At 41.0% G+C, this 21,072-nt stretch overlaps 2 protein-coding genes across 9 annotated transcripts in view; both read right to left on the bottom strand.

The window, feature by feature from the left end:
• The window catches only part of PTPRB (protein tyrosine phosphatase receptor type B), a 102,784-nt gene extending 100,374 nt beyond the window's left edge, over nt 1-2,410 (bottom strand). Inside the window, exons 1-2 of one of the 2 annotated variants that reach the window (XM_073327788.1) lie at nt 2,333-2,410; nt 677-1,069 (exon numbers count right to left, since the gene is read on the bottom strand). In XM_073327788.1, coding sequence (XP_073183889.1) covers nt 677-1,069; nt 2,333-2,387 — 448 coding nt within the window. In that variant the 5' untranslated portion in view covers nt 2,388-2,410. The remainder of the gene's footprint in view (nt 1-676; nt 1,070-2,332) is intronic. The other variant, XM_073327789.1, reaches the window with a different exon arrangement.
• Nucleotides 2,411-3,268: 858 nt separating this feature from the next.
• PTPRR (protein tyrosine phosphatase receptor type R) overlaps nt 3,269-21,072 on the bottom strand; it is a 198,773-nt gene continuing 180,969 nt past the window's right edge. For 4 of the 7 annotated variants that reach the window (XM_073327783.1, XM_073327786.1, XM_073327784.1 and 1 more), the window contains 6 exons: nt 19,854-19,991; nt 13,972-14,082; nt 11,913-12,070; nt 7,498-7,611; nt 7,322-7,393; nt 3,269-4,480 (listed from right to left, as the gene is read on the bottom strand). In XM_073327783.1, coding sequence (XP_073183884.1) covers nt 4,387-4,480; nt 7,322-7,393; nt 7,498-7,611; nt 11,913-12,070; nt 13,972-14,082; nt 19,854-19,991 — 687 coding nt within the window. In that variant the 3' untranslated portion in view covers nt 3,269-4,386. Of the gene's footprint in view, nt 4,481-6,829; nt 7,015-7,321; nt 7,394-7,497; nt 7,612-11,912; nt 12,071-13,971; nt 14,083-16,348; nt 16,398-19,853; nt 19,992-21,072 lie in introns of those variants that run through there. The other 3 variants (XR_012156754.1, XM_073327782.1, XR_012156755.1) reach the window with 3 other exon arrangements.

Genomic DNA, 21,072 nt, shown 5'->3' with positions numbered 1-21,072 from the left:
TGCCACATACAGAGGTACGCACACAGACATATACATCTTAAAACCTTATAACCAGTATTTCCATAGGTTTGGGTTCAGTTCATTATACTGAGGGTTTTATACTGAGGAATATTCCCCATATGGGTATAGTGATACTGCTGCGTAAGCAATAGAATGTGTAGGCTCTTTGTTCATTGGAAACAAGCATTCAGGTTATCAGTGAGGTTGTACTCTATCTACCCCATTTTTCAGATGACTGTTTGCCCCTTTTGGTAGATTTTTGAAACGTGCATATCTATGATAAAGTGGATGAGAGGATCTGAATAATTTAACATTGGTATAAACGACATGAAAGCAGCACCAAAAATTATATTCTTCTTTTTTTGGGAAGTAAATAGCACAAGAGTCTGGTGGATTAAGCCTATACATAAAGATTTGGGCCCAAAAATGAAACAGAAAAGGGAACACTCAGTCTGAAAATATCACCCAGACTATCAAAAACACTGAATATTAGAAAGGAAGTTATCATGGCTGTCTTAAAACTAGTCTTTTTAAGGCACTCTGATTTTGGATTCTGAACAATCCTTTAAATTAACCTCCCATAAGTAATGTCATGGTCCTTAAAATGTAAGTGGGTGCAACAGAGACAGGATTGTTACCACAACTCCCAGGACACTGCCTGAAAGGATAAGCTCACCTTTGTGTGGGCACAGATTTTCATAGGCAGTTTTTCCCTTGTCATCGACATCTATTTGCTTCCAGCTATGGGGGTATTTCCTACCCATCTTGATCATTACCCTCGGGCCTTGTTTTGTGAGAAAGAGAGAGGTGTTTGCCACCTGGAGGAGCCCTTCTGTGTTGTGGAAGATCCAGCTGGGTGCCCGAGGGCAGTCTATGAAGATGCTGCGGGATGATGCAGCAGAGGACTTGGAGATGCCCAAACACTGGCCAGATCTAACATGGAGCAGCTTCTCATCCTCTGTCCACCTCCACTGCTGGTTTGGATCAGTCAGATTGCACTTGCCCACAATTGCTGTTTTGTCTCCAACAAGACATTGCCGTTTCTGGACATGGATAATCAGAAACCCTTCTGGAAGATGAAAAACCCATAAAAATACAACAAATCATACATGGCCCTTAAAAAATAAATCCCAATGACTTAAAAATAAACCTCTTTTTTTCTCTCTGTTTCACTATATCTCAGTTTTTATGACCTGAACCAGCAGAATTGATTTTAAAAGCCACAAAATCACAATTGTTTGGTCTGGAAACTGCAAAGGGCAAGAATGCAACAAACCCTTTTTGGTAAAGTTCACCTTGACCTTCTATGTAAAAACCAAAGAAATCAAACTTGAATTAACAGGATATCAAGGGGGCTACTGACTTTCAGCTCACTTCTGAAAAACCCTCTCCCTCTTCAAATACACAGAGATCCATTAGCCTTCCTTACTGTCACCACAAGTTAAATCCACTGTATATGACTGCACATTGATTTTTTTTAAGGAAATCATAGTATTTGGAGGGGGAAGGAGGGACAGAAAAGGGGACTTTCCAAAATCTATTTGCCTGTCCAGGGCTATGTTTCATTTATCTTTTACAAAGGATGGGAGCTTTTGACTGATACGAACTCTGTGTATCTTACACTCCTAAATACATTGACTCCTCTTGTCATTATTTTGTAACTATCCCACTACAGATCAGATTGAATGTATACATCCAACATTGAAATGAACAGAAGAAAAATCATTCACTGAAATCAAACTCCCCCAACCCCAAATTCCCCCTTGTTACAGGAACAGGATTGGATGATTCAAAATCAATCTCGGTATCACTTTCAATTTTTTTTTTAAAAAGTCAGTTATTTAGTCAAAGCTTCAGGCTCCACTAGATAAACAAAACCATTTAAAAACAATACGTATGATTTCCTTTGTTTTTTCATTCTCCCTTTCTTATGATGCAGGACATTAGATTGTGTTCTAAGTAAGTGTCCCAAGAAGCTTCTGCTTTTGTAAGTTTCACAAAGCCTTAATAAGTAATCTGAATCTCTCCTCAAAGAAACCAGGCTCAGAGCTCAGCCATTGGATTGTCTAGTCCGAGATCTTTTTTAAAAAATGATGTATATACAACATTCAAGGAGAGAGAGTTTATTTTGCTTTGGCGAGAAATCTAAACAGTTCTGGCTTTGTTGGCCCTGCCCTCCCCCCCCCCCGCCCCGATCCCTCTTGTATAAACTCAGGCTGAGAAATGGCTCTATTTTCACAGCATTGAATAAGTTTCAGGCAACCCTTGGGAGCCCTGGTTAGTGACAGAATGAGAACTGGAACGGAGGGGGGAACCCAGGAGATGCACTTACCTGAGAGCTTGAAGGCCAGGCAGGTGAAAATCAGGACATGAAATAAAGGATCCATTTTCCACCTAACAACTCCCCATGCTTCTCTTTTAAAAAAAAACAACAAAAACCACACACACACATACACACACACACACACACACACACAAAATCACCACCTCAGATAAGTGAAGCGAAGGCTAGGAAGGAAATGTGCCTTCACAGGGGGAAAAGTCAGTGACGAGCACTTCCTTCTATTCAATAGTTTGGGGGAACTTTTTACCACTTTGTCCTTTCATATGATTCTTCAGAGTTTACTGACTCTGATTTATTTTGGAAAAATCCAAGCAAAAGAGGGATAGATTTTGAAACTACCGAGTCTCACACACAAACAAAAAGTTGTTTCAACATCTGAACAACATACTGGACTAAAAATATAAGGAAAAGGGATCGTAATTTCATGCAATTGACGGTTCACGAAACATTACACGTCTGCAGCTGATTTGGATTGTGCTGAATAAACACACACCGTGCTATCCAGTAAACACCATACGCAGTTTCTGTAATGAAATGTTGTGAGTCCATCAAGCAAAATCACATTATTAAATATGATTTCCAACTCCTCTTTATGAGTTCTGAAAACCATACATGGTGGGAGTGCAAATCTCTGAGTTCTTTACTAAGTCCTTACTCATGTACGCTCCCATTATGGGATCAAGTGATGTTGACTTTGCCTCAGCATCATCTGATCCATTTTGCCTACATACAGTGAGAATCTGCCTTAACTAAAAGCTGAATAAAGGCCTCAGTGATTTGACCCTCCAAATGGTCAGAAGACAGCATGAAATTAACTCGAGCAGATTGGGCAAATGCTGTGAGCACATTTGCCTCATTGTGGTATTATAATAATAGTAATGGTTAATTACTGTATGCAAAAAAACCCTCCATATTCACTAACTATTTTGTATCAAGTGTATTTTATTGTCAGTATGAAGCAAAGTCAACATCATTGAATTAAAACCTGATTTTATCCTGGGTGCAGACTTCCTAGTGCTGTAAGTAGTTATGCTAGAGTCACATTTCTTTTAAAGAACAAATCCGTGCAGAAATATATGGAAACATTCATAGCAGCATTTTCTGTACAACCTCCTGTTACAGAACAGTTCATATTTCCAAAGGCGTCCATCTCTTAACAGAAGAGATACAACATGTAGACAACATATTCAAAAAATCCCCTCTTACTAAAAGACAGACAAATATTTAAAATCCTTACCATTTAATATATTCTACAAAGTTTCTTTTAAAAGTAAACTGACTTACACAATTTACAAATACACTGGATTCAGGTCAGGAGCAGAAGCAGCTTCTAACAGTATAGAATACAATCAACAGTATAGAGTAAATACATACATATACACGGAATAACAGAGGTTGTGCTCTGTAACTGCTTTATAGGACCAACTGTAAATACACATTAAATAGCTAATAGTATGAAGAACAGATATTTCCATATAAAAGGTATAACTGCTTTTGAGCAGGTTCAAAAACAAAAGGACTTTCTTCCCCTTAAATCCATAATTGATCACTTGCAACTTTAGCAGCAAGAGTCTTATGTGGCCAAGAAATAAGCTCACCACATAATATGTAATAGCACTTAACAGGTCCAGTTTAACAGCTGACAGTCCATTCACAAGACAGAGTTGGCAAATGTTAAAGCATTTATACACAGAAAAACATTTCTTCTGCAGAAGTTCCAGTTTCCAGCTGACTGCAACAGTACACCCATACATTCTGTACAGCAGATATTGTTATTACAGAAATAAATCCACCTTTAGCTATATATACGTGAACTCCACATGTAGCATCAGTACCTTCTTTAAAAATCATTTTTGGGACGCTTACAATACATTCATGTACAGTAAGGGTCTGGCAAGCTTTATATTTTTGCCAAACGATCCACAATCCTTTCACAAGTTGGCTTCAAAGCATCCACTGCAGTAAACTCCTTGAAGAAGTTGCTGGTTGGTAATGAAACAAATTACCTCAAGAGATAGACATTCTGGGTACCCTTCATAGTTTCACTGGACAGCTTCTGCAGAAAGTCTGCTTTCATACAGAATCAGTGCATGGTGCACAAATTCATATTGTTCACTGGTCTGAACCATTCCACCTCTGAAAAGAAAGTACAATAGAATGAAACCTTATTTCTTAAAAATCAAATAATCTGCTCTGCTGCTAAGAATCAGAGGACATGCTTCCATGCTGATGTTAAAAAAATAATGCATTAAATAATTTGTGATTGAACTCCTTGGGGGAGAATTGTATGTTTCCTTCTCTGTGTTACCTGCATTCTGCCATATATTTCATGTTACAGCAGTCTCGGATGATGACCCAGCACATGTTGTTCATTTTAAGAACACTTTTACTGCAGATTTGATAAAACGCAAAGAAGGTACCAATGTGAGATTTCTAAAGATAGCTACAGCACTCAACCCAAGGTTTAAGAATCTGAATTACCTTCCAAACTCTGAGAGGGACGAGGTGTGCAGCATGCTTTCAGAAATCTGAAAAGAGCAATATTCATAGGCGGAAACTATAGAACCCGAACCACGAAAAAGGAAATCAACCTTCTGCTGCTGGCATCTGACTCAGGTGATAAAAATGAACATGCATCGGGCTGCACTGCTTTGGATTGTTATCGAGCAAAACTTGTCATCAGCATGGACACATGTCCTCCGGAATGATGGTTGAAGAATTAAGGGACTTATGAATCTTTAGTGCATCTGGCATGTAAATATCCTGTGATGCCAGCTACAACAGTGCCATGCGAACACCTGTTCTCACTTTCAGGTGACATTGTAAACAAGAAGTGGGCAGCATTATCTCCTTCTAAGGTAAACTAACTTGTTTATTTGATTGGCTGAACAAGAAGTAGGACTGAGTGGACTTGTAGGCTCTAAAGTTTTAAATTGTTTTATTTTTGAATGTAGTCATTTTTTGTACATAATTCTACATTTGTAAGTTCAACTTTCATGATAAAGAGATTGCACTACAGTACTTGTATATGATTTTTCTTATTTACAGTGCAAATATTTGTAATAAAAATAAATATAAACTGAGCACTGTACACTTTGTATCCTGTGTTGTAATTGAAATCAATATATTTGAAAATGTAGAAAACATCCAAAAATATTTAAATAAATGGTATTCTATTATTTAACAGGGCGATTAATCGCACAATTAATTTTTTTAATTGCTTGATAGCCCTACTTGTATTTACATCATGAATATCCAATTCTGACACAACAGGTGTAAGAACTATAGGGAACCATATAGCCAGCATCTAAGCTGTTAAAATCCAAATTTCAAACCCAACACAATTATGGGAAATCTCTCTAAATACACTTTATATGCTATATTTTAAGCACAACTAAGATTAGATATGTCATAAAAAAACTCAGGCACCTGGGGCAGATTCTGATACCCTTTATACATGCTGAGTTCCACGCTCCCAGAGCAATCCTATTGATTTTATTGGGGCTGTTGGAGGAGTGAGGTACTACTCAGCATGAGTAAGGACAAGAGAACCTGGACCTTAGTGCACACAGATTTCATTCTCCTTCATATCCTAAAAATGTAACCTATGGTGACCCTTAGATCACATGTACAGAGAGCAGCTCTTCCTCTCTTCTTTCTAACGCCTATAATGCATCCTGTCTAAACAGCAGACACAGAAGAAATTTTACAGCAGTGACTCATTTCAGTGCCAACAATGCAACTTAGTTAAACTTGACCATAAAAAAGTGTTCAGTGCAGTCCGTTTGGATCAGTTACCTACACCTAATACAGCTGTGTGATAACTCAGCTGGTAGCACTGGTTTCAGGCCAGATGTTGGGATGAAATCCCACAGTAGGACCTAAGCTCGTATCCAGTGTTGAAAGTGAGTATAGTAGAAAGGGGGTGTGTGTGTGCTGTACTAGAAGAGTACTAGCTGAGGCTGTACTGCATTACCAGTGTTGTCTTTCAGATAGAAAATGAAACTGAGGCTCTTTTGGTTAACACTGAGGTCCATCGGCCAGTGCCCCTCACAGAGTTGGGTCCCAGAAGCAGTAGGGGTTATTGCAACTTCAGGGTGTTAAAAGCAACTGCAACTTGGCCATTACAGACAGACACTCACCTCCCTTCCCAGGCTTGCACCAAACCAGCTACTCGGAGTTGATATGTGTGTCTGTCTAGGAGGGAGGATATGGCCCGGGGGAAAGGAATATGCATTGCGACATACACTTTAAACTGCTTTTGCCAACCCTTTGTTGAATTAGTTGATTTCAGTGAGAGGATCATCTCTCTTGCATCACATGGAGTGCAGGATCCGGCCTCTCTTAATACAAGGCCTGCTAGGCCACAGAAACTATCAGGTAAATACATTTTAAAATAATCTATGATTTTTCTAACAACAACAAAAAGACAGCTGATAGGCAGAATGGGCAAAGAAATTGTAAAACAATTTATTCAACAAATACCTTCTCTTATTTAGATCTCTTTGTTGGTTTACAACTTTGAGGTCCTTTTGTTTCCTCATTGCTATTGGATGGCCAAATAGCCAGCTGCAACTGGCAAGAAGACTCAGCTTCTTAACAGGCTCAGGCTTGGCCATTGTGATGTAGGAAACTCTTGCAAGAGAAACACAGAACCCCAAATTCAGGTCCTGACAGAAAAGTAAAAAAAGGAAAGAATTTTTCAAAATATTCTGGTTAAAAATGTAGGGTGGGATTTTCAGAAGTGTTCAGTGCTAGTCTAACTGTGCTCCCATTGAAGTCAATAGAAAAACTCACTTTGGCATCAGTAGGAGGAGAATTAGGCAACTCTGAGAGCTTCTGAAAATCTCCCACAAAGTTTTCCATAAATTTTAAATCGTCCCATGTGTTATGTTAATAATTTAACAATTTAAACACTTCAATTCACCTTTAAGAATGGTGAATCATTGAAAGTCTTGACATTGGTATATTTCTTACCCAACTGTGACCTTCTTTAAACAGAGTGTAGGATGCAGGACATATCCTACAAGGAGGCAGAGTATTTCTGTTCTGTGAGGTTAACAGACAAATATATCAGATCAGAATGTGGCAAACCAGGATTGAAAATGCCACATTGTGTTTTTTGTCTGACTTACAGTTCCACTGCAACTCACCTATCAACTCGTAGCTGGCAGACAATGCTTAGTGCATCTACAACTCCGTCTTCCTTCAACTGGTGACAACCAATGGCAGTAGCAATAAAACACCCAGTTCTTCCTATTCCAGCACTGAAAGTAAAATTAAAACAAAGGTGAACAGAGCTGACAGACACCAACCTGCATCTTCAAAGAAGTTGTTCTGATGTTGGATATATGGACCTGAAAATACTCAACATGCAGAAGAGAGACTCATCAGTGGTTAGGTGCATGACTATCTCACCTTTTCTGCTAGAAAATGAATGCTCACAGAGCTGCAGCAGATAAATAGTTGTGGGTTAGTTTGTGAGGCCCATATGTTTTCACTCTGCACAAAAGTGCCTGGAGGGGGCAATGTAAATGCAAAACCTCTACAGCTCCAATGGACCTGAGGAGTCTAAGTATTCTCTGCTCCAGTTCAAGGGGAGATGTGGAGTGACCAGAGGAATCTGTCCCCGAAAGGCAGCAGAGGCCAGGGATCTGTATTCCAAGCCCCACCTCCATGGATCTTGCTCAGCTGGAGAGATTCTGTCACAGTTCTCTCCACACTAGCCATGGATGTATGCAAGACCAGTAATCATGCTGCCACTCTCTATCAGCCTCCTGTAGTGCTCTGCAATTCTGCAGAGGGAGGGAGTGCTGCAACTTTCCATGTTCTGTTCCTCGTTTGCCGTCTGGGGGGAGTGTGGAGGAGGGATGGATAAAGTGAGGCACTAAGTAGTTAAATGATTGACTGCCTCACTTTATCCATCTGTTTAACTGGCATAATACTAGCTATGTACCTCAGAGGAGTGCTGTGAGGCTTAATTTCATTAGTGTCTGTAAAGTGTTTTGAGTGTCTTGGATGAAAGGTTGCAGTATGAGTTTTATTAGGATTATATTTATGCACTGCAGAGGACCCCAATCTCAGACTCCTGGCTATGGAATTAAGGATGGGAGTGTATTTGAGACTCAGGAACCCCAGGAGTCAGCAGTATTAAACATATAAGGATGCTAAGCCAAAAAGTGAGGGGATAGTGAGAAGCAAAACTGGCAGTCAGAAAAGACTGATTTCCTGGGGTGAGTCTGAGATCTATAGCTGACAAGCTATATCCTTGAATGCCGATACCATCTGGGCAAATGTGTCCAAAATGGGATAGAGATATTTTATACACAGGGGAAGGCAGAGGAACTAGCCTAAACAAGCAAGTTACTGCACATACATTCTCTTCTTCAAAATATTGTGAAATCCTTTACAAATGAGGTGCATAAGTTAAAACTACCAATAGGTCAGCACTTTCACAGCAGATCCCCCTACCTCTAAGATCCTGGAAGTATTACATGATTTATATTTTCCCACGGATTAACTGTTCTTGGATAAATTCTCCAGTGTATTTGACAAAAGCAAGTTCCCATCTCCCCAGCATCAGGCAAATGTAGGTCCTATCTTTTCCCCTGACTTTACTGCAGACTATGAAAGCTAAATCTGACACTCCTAGACTTTAGGACAAAAGGGACCATCACAATCATCTAGTCTGACCTCCTGCATATCTCAGGTCACAGAACCTCACCCACTCACTCCTGTAATAGACCCTGTAACCTTTGGCTGAGTCACTGACATCCTCAAATCTTAACTTAAAGATGTCAAGTTACAGAAAATCTGTTACTTGCCCTATATCCCCCTCACAAAATATCAGGGCAATTTTGTGATCTACTTACATAGGTATTTTTAAGACACCTATCACTGCACCCCTGTGGCAGTACAGTATGATGTTCTGTATTGCTGTATTGTTTGTTTGTTTGGGCTCCAATACCATAGAGTAGTGTTCATTGCCTTTTGGGAATAATAATTTCAAGGCTTAAATTCTCAGAGACGACTTCCCAGAGCCCTCCATACTCCTCCCATTTAGGGCTCTAGGCTTCAGCTGCAGGACGGGAGTCTCAGGGACTCCAGCCCCACGGGGTGAGAGGCGCCGGGGTTGGGGGCTTCTGTACTGGTTGTAAAGGCAGTGAATGCAGCATTTTTCAGCACCCAAACTGTCAGTGTCAGATTCATCACCATGTAACCCAGGCAGTTCCTGCACTTTATATATTAATTTGTTGCTTCTTCTGGGGGCAGAGGATATCTTTTGTGTAATTTGTGTATTGCACATTATGGGCCAGCTGCTCAGTTGGCATAAATTAGCATAGTTTCATTGACTTAAATGGAGCTAAATCAGTTTATGCCAGCTGAGAATCTAGCCCTATGCCTCTATTTTTTCCTTATTTGGTCAATAAAACAAATCTGTTACTTTGTATTTGAAGTCTGGCTGGGATGATTTAACTGGGAATTGGTCCTGCTTTGAGCAGGGGGTTGGACTAGATGACCTTCTGGGGTCCCTTCCAACCCTGATATTCTATGATTCTATGATTCTAAGTCTGTTCATTCAAATATACATTCGGTCCAAGACCACCTAGAGGCCAAAACACACTAGCTCATTTGGATGTACTATGCTACACATACAAAAGATGGTGTTTCAGTCATAGATTAGTATAAGATTTGGATGGGCACTTCAAATGACAGAGGAAACTTCTGTACCTTTAAAGTGCAATATTACTCTGAAAACTGGCTGTACAAAACAAATGCTCTTACTTAGTGGATCTGCTCCCTCTGTGTATTCAGAGTCACATCTGCTGATTTAAATGACAAAAATAAATATGTACTCATTTTTCTCCTCATAGCACTACAGACATAACTCTGCTGCTGGAGGGTGAGATGGATTATATTCTTTCTTACACATAATGCCCTGAATGGACATGCTATTGGAGCACATGGGACAGCAGCCAGCATTTGTAGGTTATTTTGTTCCATTTTACTTTTCAAATGTATTTTTTTCAATGTTGATAATAATTTAAAAACTTAAAAGATTTTTATAGCCTTTCTGCACCAGGTTGAGGGTCATGTTTTGTCCTCAGGTGAGCATTCAGTGCTGCCACTGAAATAAATGAGAGCTGCACATATGAATCCCAGGCAAACAGCCCCAAATTTGAAAGTTCTGTGAGATCTGGACACCTCTATCCCATAAATCAGAAGATTAAAATGTGGGAAAGTATGTTGCTAGAAGAGGGAGTATGACACTGCCACTACAATGTCATGTTCATTTTATTAGGGACACAGTGATTTCAGACCCCCCTCCGAATGACACCAAGTTCCATTGTGCCACTCCTCGTGAAAAAGCATTACTGCGCAAATGGGAACCTGGCAGTTCATTCATAGATTTGTGGATTGCTTAAGAAAACAAAACAAAACAAAATAGTAAAGAGAGATGGGCAACACTGGGGTGGTTATGGTTTTTGGAAAATCTCCTTGGATTTGGTTTGGCAAAATGAGGGGTTGTTCAAATCTCTGGATCGTATTTATCCAAATCCCAGAAATATGGAGCTAGTAGAGGTAGTTTGAGAAGAAAAGTTCTGGTTTTGACCTATGTCTAGCAAAAAGTGCATTATAGCACCATGATTATAAGAGAAAACAGGCATGGAAATATTTTTTTTCTAGGTTGCCTCATCTCTTAACCCCTTTTCAAGTAATATAACAAATCTGAAATTTCCTACTACTATTTCATGATGTACAATTTTGTTCACTACAGTACACAGAGTAAAATGATAGATGATTAACAGAACTGACTGAATTCTGATGAGCAAAATGGGCAGCATTTGGCTCACTCTGATTTGTGGGGTAACACTATTTATGGTTTGTGAGTATTCAGCTAACTGCCAAGCAGTTGTGAAAATGTTCACAAACCCCAGAATGAACATAAATTTTTGTACTAATGTGTATTCATTTGAAAAATTTTACCTCAAGTTTGTGATTCATTATTCTCCCGTTTAAAAAGTTTCAGGCAGCCAATCATGGGGCAGAACATGTGACTAATCACACAACATGAACAATGGACAACAAATAGCTAAAGTGAACAGTGAACAACATGGAACACAGACTGACAACTATTCGTCAGAACTGTCTTTCAAACACTTACCTAATTCATTAGCAGAGATCAGGATGGGTTCAGGAACAATTCACTACCAAAATATGGCTAAATTTCTAAAAAATAGCAACGCAAACTAACAGTTCAGCCAGAATTTAGTAAAAGCGTTGTGGAACTTTCTCTTAACCACTTCCAGAAAGGCCCTATTTGAATAGGAAAGGGCCTTGTGATCTGAGGCCCTTTTCTGTAGCCAGTGGTGCGGGAGCAATTTTTATAGTGGGGGTGCTGAAGGTGGAAACCATGTGTTTGGGTTGTTATTACTACTTTAAGCCAGGCAGTGCGGCAGCACCCAATGCTCCCCTAGTTCCTGCACCTATGTCTGTAGCCCTACTATAAGAATTCCAAGCCATTGAGTTTTGCACTAATTCTTTTAAGAAAACTGTAGTAGATTACCTGCAGTGCACAATTACAGGCCCTCTGCCAGCTGATGCCATCCTGTCCTCTTCCACATCCAGCATAAGCTGCAAAAGAGGTTGAGCACTGTCTGGGGTTTTGTGGTCCGGCCAGGATGTGTACCAATAGTGTTTCACATTTTGGGACTGACTCCCTTGCTGGAAATAATGTAAAGATATCACTTATACACTTTTCAGAGTAACAATTTTGCAATTAATTTTATTTCTCTCAATATGATAAGCTTTGGACACATGCATGTATGACGGCAGAATTTGGCCCATTTACATACATTATCAAACCAAATACTGGTGATTATTTGGGGAATCCAACAGCTGATAAATTGCATATCTTGATATGGTGAAACAAGATACTCAGGCCCAGATTCTCTTCTGCTCCTATTTACACCAGATGACTAGGGTCACCATGGGTCCTTATTATCAGCTGGGGATTGCCAGAGTGTAATGCACTCTGGCCAGACCTTCTCTCTGCCCTCTGCACTGTGGGATGTGAACAGAGGGGCTGGCATAGAAGGAGGAGTGTAGCAATGGGAGTGGAGTAAAGCCAGAGAATATGACCTTTAAATTGTATTCATATTCATGAAATTGCTTAATTTGTCCACTATCTGCTAAAAGACCTTATCATAAGTATTGAAGCAGGTTTTACATGAGAACTACAATATCCTAGGTATATGAACACAGGAACTATCTTATTGGCTCAGACTAGTAGCCCATCTTGTCCAGCATTCTGTTTCTGAGGCCTGGTCTACACTGGGGGGGAAGGGGAGGTCGATCTAAATTACTCAACTTCCGCTATGTTAATAACATAGCTGAAGTCGACGTACTTAGATCTACTCACCGTGGTGTCTTCACTGCATCAGGTGGACTGCTGACACTCCCCTGTCAACTCCACCTACACTTCTTGCTCCGGTGGAGTACCGGAGTCGACGGGAGAGCGCTTGGCGGTCGATTTATCACGTCTTCACTAGACGCAATAAATCAACCCCCACTAGATCGATTGCTCTGGAGGTAAGTGCAGACATGCCCTAAGAGTGGCTACTACCAGATTCTTCAGAAGCAGATGGGAAGGAACCTTACTGTGGACACTTATGGAATAAGTTGCTCATAGGAGGAGTTTCTTCCTAACTTCAGACAGGCTTATGCCCTGAAGCACCAAGTTTAGATCGCTTATATTTTTATCTTATCTAATGAACTGTGGGTGTTCTCATCACCCATATAAATATCTAATCCTTCTCTGAATCCTGTTAATTCTGGGGCCCCAACTCTCACTTAAACTCTCCCTTTACATTGCTCTTAGGGTTGCCAGGTGTCCAGTTTTTGACTGGAAAGTCCAGTCAAAAGGGGGACCTGGCAGTGTCCAGTCAGTTGTACTGACTGGACACCAAAAGCCCAGTTCTGCAGGGCAGGGGTGCCGGGTCATTAAACCGCACCAGCCCCTGCTCAGATGGGGCCGCCTCCTACCTGCAGGCATGCTCCTTGTCAGGCTGCAGTAGCTCCTGTCCCAGCCCCAAGCAGAGGAAGCCCAGCTGGGGGTGCGGGGCGGGAGGTGGAGACGATCCAGCTAGCAACAGGAGGAAGGGGGAAGAGGAGTGAGTGTTGGGGGCGGGGCCTTGAGGAAGAGGTGGGGTAGGGTGGGGCCTCGAGTGAAGTGGCAGGGAAGGGGCAAGGCCTCAAAGGAAGAGGCAGAGAAGGGGTGAATCTCAAGGGTCCAGATACCAGCAATTAGAAAGGTGACAACCCTAATTGCTCTGACAGTGTAAAGGGGCCTTAAAGTGAGTGTAACTTAAGTGAGTATAACTTTAAGGCCCCTTTACACTGCCAGAGTGATGTAAAATGGTCTTAGTATAAATGCTTCAGGTCCTAGGTCTCAATTATACCTTGTGGCAGTGAGTCCCATAGGTTAGTTATGAATAGTGGAAAAATGTGCCCTTTTTCAGTTTTAAATGTATTGCCGTTCAATTTCATTGAACATTCAACAGTGAAGTATTACGGTTATTGGAAGGACATTTCCCCATAACAGCTTCCCCATAATAGATCATTACCTTTAATGTAAGGTTGCGGACAGTATAGTTCTCACACTCTTGCACATTGTTAACGAGGACTTCAACTTTCCCATAGATCCCTCTCTTTTCTGGCCAATAGAGCACACATTTCTGAAAAGGAAACATCAGTGTGAATCCAGATACTAATTACTTGATGCATGGGCGGGCGGGTGAAGCTCCCCCTTGGGGAGGCGATCCCCCTGCCCGCCTCTTGTGGCCTAGGCCCCGCCCTCACACACTGCTCTCAGTCCCTCCCCCCGACCATGGCCCTGACCAGGGCAGGGGGCCGAGCTTGGCCCCTCTCCCTGCCATGGCCCCGGGGTGGGGGGGAGCTCTGAGAGCTCAATTGGGGTCACAGGTGGTGGGGGAGCTGAGAGCTCAGCCCCAGCCAGGGTCGAGCTCTCAGCCTTGGCTGGGACTACGGCAGAGCTCTAGGCCCTGGCTGGAGCCCCGAGTCCCTCCCCCATCCTGCCCCTTCTGCCTGCAGCTTTGTCCATGGCCCCACCCCATTCCACCCCTTCCCCTGTGGTCCCACCCTATTCCACACATGGCCCCGGCCCCATTCTGCCCCTACTCCACATCTTTCCCCCCTGGAGCTCCGCCCACCCCCTGCTCGCTCCTCCTCCCCCACTACCCTGAGACCGGAAAAGCTCTGTGCCCCTGCAGTAGCTCCGGAGCTGCGGTGGTGAGTGAGAGTTCCTCTACCCCGGGGAACATGGCTGGGGAGATTTTTCAGGGGGCCCCAAATCTGCCATGCCTCCCCCCACCGCAGCATGAGGTTTGGAGAGGCTTAGTATCCTCTGGCCTCCACTATATGCTGCCTATGATTTGATGATACTGATATCAGATTCTTATCAGAACAGTATCTGTCTGAAAATCACATATTGAAGCAATCAAGGTGATATTCACATATTGTGAATGTCAGAAACATTTATGAGTAACAGATTGCAGGTGTCCTGATGAATGTTTTAGGGTCTAATTGTTAGAATATGCTGAGCAGCCACAAATCCAGTTGAAGCATCTGTGTAAATCAGGCCCAACCTGTCTCACATTGGGCATCCAAAAACAGAAGTATCCAAAATCAGAGGCTACTTTTGAAAACTAGCCTTTAAAATCTTAATCCATTATACTGAACACTTTGAATAGTATTTGATGCTTAAAAATTCAACTAAGTTTGACTGAAGAAAAATATTTTGAACAAAAGATAAATTCAAAATCCAAGTTGGATTTTTGCAGGTACATTTTTATAAATGTACAGAGTGAAATCCTGAAGCCATTACTTAGTTTCTCTTCAGGCAAAAGACCTAAATGGAACTTTTGCCTCTGTGAGGATTGAAACTGAGTAAAGGACTCAGAATTTCTCCCACTCCCACATAAGAATTGTATCCCTATTTACTATCTAGGGCCCTGATGCATCAAAGCACCTAAACACAGACTTAAATCCATGCTTAAGCCCTTTGATAAACTGAAGGCTAAGAAAGAAGTGTCTATTCAATTTCTGAGCTGCAATGAAGATAAAATTCTCTTACCTAAAATACTTGAGTAAACCTATAAATATAGAGCATTCTTATTGAACTAGTAAAGTGATATACTCTTCCAGAAGGTTTCAGAGTAGCAGCTGTGTTAGTCTGTATCCGCAAAAAGAAAAGGAGGACTTGTGGCACCTTAGAGACTAACCAATTTATTTGAGCATGAGCTTTCATGAGCTACAGCGTACTTTGCAAGCATCCATTCAACGGCAGATGTAGAAACAGAGAGTACTACGAAATCAAACTCTCAGGTGGAATACCATGTTTACCTGCAGCATAGCTACTATTCATTTCAAATACAGATCACATAAAACTTACAGAAAACACTGAGTAACCAATACACAGAAAAAACCCTTAACCGTAAAACAAACTATCCTACACCCATAGAAGCCCACATGAGGGACTTTTTCTACTGTCACCAGCAACTCCTGATTCAAAGAACAACGTATATTCAGATAGCTGCTACTTAACAGCCCCCATTGCACAGCAAAACAAAATCATTGCTTTAATGTCATTCATTACCAGACACCACAATTTCTAGTATATACTGCTAAAACTGGGGAAAAAATCAGTATAGTTCAGGTTAAACATTACAGTGAAATGCAAGACTTGACCATCAGGCAAGATCTTTACATTTCTGGTGTACCTTATCACTCAATAGCTCATTGAGCTGAATGGAAACACTCTGGAGCATAAACGTTCTTCTACAAAGAAATGCTCATTACCTTAATAATGTGAGATGTGTGGAAGACACATTTTTTGTAACTGAAATTGCACTGACCAATTTGACTGGTTTCATTCAAAGAAGAGTCATCAGTTGCACTGTAAGACTTGCAGAGCTACCATACCTCTTAAACGCTGTCTCTCTGAAGATACCAAGAATGGCAAGAAAACACCCTAATAAATTTATAAGAAAAAAGCATTCAAAAGTTCAGCAGCCACACCATGTGACATATGGCCACTATCAACTATGTGATCTGAAAGGCATGCCCCTCCCTGGGAGTTTAGTTTTCATTGTTAACATGGGAAATGAAAAGTCTAAATGTGCAGTTGCACCCTGACAATCAACAATGGTGCAGTCAGCTTCTGAACCTTCTTGATAAATGAGAATACTGTGTGCTGCTCTCCAAAGACTTCAGAACCTCCTTAAAAGTGTTTTTCTTGACTCTTTACCAGCACAGTAATTGGCAGCTTGCACTGTGTGGACAATGCAATCGGATTGTTAATTAAAACAATCCTCAGTTAATATCTCATCTACATTTAGTAAAATACAATAGCTTAATTTTAACAGTCTCCATGCTGGTTTTGAAAATACCATGGCGATAACAAAAAAGAAGACCTGAAAACAGAGCTAGACTCAAGTGGTTCAGGCACTTCCAAAAAGTCAGATACCAGGGAAATGATCATATTTTGGAAGGTATTGCAACAAATGGATGATACATAAAACAAATGGGGACAGCGATTGTCTTCAGACAATCTTGCAGAAACTCCACAGGTATACAAATATGAAAGAAGGAAATTGCCCGATACCTACAATGTCACATGGCAAGAAAACTGGACCACAAGTTTTCATAGCACTCATCTTTTAGAACAGGTATTTTTGAAAGCTGTTCAAAAACCACCCACTGGGTCATTCAAACAACTTCATAATCTTATTTCCGTACTGAGAAAACTCTTAGTGTATTGGATACAGCGACTGTGTTTGTGTATGGGGAGAGAGAGGAGTTCCATGGTCCTTAACTGAGTTATAAAACCTTATGGAGCCCATCACTTCTCCTTGCGATATTGTATCTGCTCCTTGCCATTCATAGTGTGGCTCCTTGGCCTCTTTTTAATTTTCCTTTATAGGCGCTCACCTATTTAAATGCTTTCTAAACGAGTGGTCATCACATTCATAATTACAGGTGAGATTTTCAAAAGTGTCTGAGATCACTAGAAACACAAGTGCCATTGACTTCCCATGGGACTGGTGCTCCCAATTCTCTTAGGCACTTCTGAAAATCTCTCCCTATTTTCAGTCCACTCCTGCAGTACCTATACCGGGTGGGAGACGCTGAGCTTAAAAACTAGCTCTATACCTTTCCTCCTTTCCCCACCCCCTCACTCACAACCTTTATACATATTTCTGATAGCGGCAGCTTCTTAAAACCAACTTAAATTGTGATAAACACAAAAGGTGCAGCAAGTACATAATGAGTAATATGGGCCAAATTATCTGCTGAAATAACTGTACTGAAGTCAATGGTGGCATGATGACAGCAGAAAATGTCTCCCTATATTGTTAAGCGTGCCGATTCTGCCTCTGTCACTCATGTCAAGTAGCACCTTATGCCACAAGATGTCCCAGGGAGTGAGGTCACATGAGTAAGGCTGACAGAAACTGGCCCTAAGGAAGCATGGGTTGGCTGTACATGGTATGTAGTGCGGGGAAAAACAAACAGTTCTTAATAAAACCCCACATTTGTACTGTATATGCATAGCCTGGATCACCCACCACAAGCAGTAATGAAGACTCCTGAAAGCTTCTGAGCCCTGACTTTTCACAGCAGAAATGTTCATGTTCAGCATAATGTTATTCAGCACAGGAGGAATGGGGCCTGCATACAAGATTTGTGTATTGGAAGGCTGAAAGAGATGGGGGATGCTGCTTTTGAATATCTGTGTGTTTTATAAACAAACCTCCCTGAAAATGATGGGTATGCTGCAGAGAACAAAGGCGGCAAAAAATTACAATGCTATTTTGCCAGATAGCAGCTATTTTGTCTTCTTTGCAGGCAGTAAATATTTTACTAAAAAAGTTAACAGATTGTTTTCTTCTCAGTAGAAAGTAAAATCCCGAACAATTCAGCTTACAATCATCAGGCAGTTCTTAACATTTCTTCCCAGAGTTGTTCATTAGAATGTCAGAACAGTTCATGTAAACACAGACCTTCTCCAAGTAGCCTGGGAACACTAAAGATGTCTCACCCTCTTTTATTAGGAGGAAATTACCACTGTCAGTCCACAACAATGCTGATAAACACTAGTGTGGCAGGCCTGACCAATTCAGGTAAACACAGGGTTTCCTGATATGTTGGAAACCATTGGACATTTCTTTCAAGTCATTCTTCTCACACAGTGTTAGAAGTAAGTGTTTAAAAATTCAGTATTTCCTTCGTCAAATATTTGTTATTCTGTTACTGGGGCGAGTTTTCAAAAATATTCCATTAATGAAAGTTACCCAGACCTTGGTTTGGCTGGTCTACAGTATCAAAATGGGGCCTGGTGTGAAAATATGTGGGATATTTACGGCACAGACCTATGTTATATAGCTTTCCTGTTTGATATGTTATAAACACTGTATGCTCAACTCCAAACTCTGAGAGAAAAAGGACCAGATTGGGGGGGTACGTGTAGAAGGGAAGGTATAATCAGCCTTCTGCCCACCTGTAACCCCTCAACTAGAGACCAGGCACAATTAAAGGCCCTGCACTGTCAGGGTGAAATTCACTCCATACAGAAGGCCTGTGCACCATTTATGTCTCATTTAAGCTTTTAAAATAGGATTAAATAGGACTTAAGTGATGCATACACTTTGCGCTGGTCCTCTGCACAAAGGTGATTTTCACCCTCAGTGCCTTGGGCAGTTGATTTGTGTTCTTCCACCATAATGGAGAACCTGGCATCAATTTGTACAAGTATTAAATAAAGCTAATAAAATAGGTAGGTGGGAGTCCATCCAAAAGTCACAGAAAATATAACAGGCCTTATCTGGCCTTAGCAATTAATGAGCAATGGTCACATATTCTCCATGTTAATGTAAGGAACTATATATTTCCATACTGGCTAGATATGACCCTACTATTGACTAAATGCTCCCAAAATGTATTTCTCAACATGAATTAGGTTGTTTTGTAAAACCTGGGATGGATTCTTTAGGAGTTGTCTTTGTTTGTTCCAAAGTGCAGGTCTGGAACATAGAGGTGAAATCTTCCTTGGACATTACAGCATCCAAATGAACAAAATATTCTATATATAATTAAAAGTAACAGGTAATGACCCCATATTTACAAGTGCTACCTAACTATATGTGGAGTGTTTCTCATAACTGCCACACCTCAGCCTCCATGAATATGCTGGGATATGCTTTATACATCTCTTGAGATTGCTATATAATGCTATATCTAATTATCTATCTTAGGTTTTTCTATAATGACCATCACCATAACATTTAAGAGCTGGTTATCTGCTGGTATCATATCTACTATGAGGTTCTTTCTACAAAGGATGTTATATACTGTGAGATGTATAGACAGTCTTATTTACAATACAACCACTGAAGTAATTTCTGGATGTAGCCAGTTGATATCATACCTCATTTTTTTCTTTCAGCTTTGTGATCATAACAATGACAGGGCTATCTTCCTGCCAAACCATCTGCCAGAAATCATTCACGGTATTAATCATGGGACCCTGAGTTGCAATGAAGGACTTCTCCTTACCACCGTAGCCCTGGTTTAGAAACAGACACAGAAGTATTGATTTAAAGTCATGCATTGCACAGAGATCTTAGGTGAAAGTTCCAAAGAAAGAAATGGGAATCTAGACCACAAGATAAATTAAAACAGAAAGCCTGCATGACCTGGTACAGCTGGTCAAAAATTGTCCAGTGGAACAGTTTTTTGCTGGAAAATTCTAATTTGATGTAACCAAAATATTCCACTGCAATGTGCTGGTTTTGTTGAAACTTCCCTGCCTGCCTGGTTTCCTGCCAGCCTGCCCAGCTCCCTGGTTTCCTGGACTGCCTGCTTGGCTGCCCAACTTGTCAAGCCCCTTGTTTGGTGGGCAGGTGGGCTTCCTGACTCCCTGATAGTTGGTTCTCCATCTGCCCAACTTGTTGACTCCCTGCCTGGTAGCTGGGCTGCCTCTCTCTGCTTGGCTCCCTAGGTGGCTGGCTCCCTGGTTGCCTGATTCCCTGGCTGCCTAATTCCCAGACTGCTTGGTTACCTTGCTGGGCAAATGGCGAGCTGGCAAAGCAACCGGCTTCCCTGTTGTCCAGTGCCAAAATGGATTGTTCCATTTCACATGAAATTCCTCAATGTAAATATTTTGTGCTGATGCAGAATGAAACAAAATGAAACATTGACACTGCAGAATTTCCCACAAAATAGAAATTCCCTTTTCTGGCCAGCTCTACCTGTTAGTTAGTATTTCTGCTGTATTCAAAGGATGATATTGTTAGCAACAGGCCATAAAAAACAAATGAGAGTGAACAGAATAGAAATATGAAACTAAGTAGTACCATGAAGATTTATGAAGGGAAAAGAGTTTTTGAATACATAAATCCTTACAGACTCAGAAGCTCCAATTTATACTTGCTAAGCAGAAAATGCCTCTGAGACCTTATATATGGGACATTCTGTCAGGATAGCACGAACCTTGAGACACACTGAAAATTATAAGCAAGCAAAGGAAAGAAGGAGTGAGTGGGGAAATGAATGAGTCATGTCTGTATTCATCTTTATCATGTGAAAAGGAAAACTTGTGAACTTGTACACTGAACTTGGGTCCAGCTCTAAAGAAGGAGTTCTTT

The sequence above is a fragment of the Lepidochelys kempii genome, chromosome 1 (assembly GCF_965140265.1).
Source record: "Lepidochelys kempii isolate rLepKem1 chromosome 1, rLepKem1.hap2, whole genome shotgun sequence".
NCBI classification, from domain to species: Eukaryota; Metazoa; Chordata; order Testudines; family Cheloniidae; genus Lepidochelys; species Lepidochelys kempii.
Note: the sequence above shows the minus strand (reverse complement) of the source record. Positions and strands in the feature narration are given on the sequence as shown.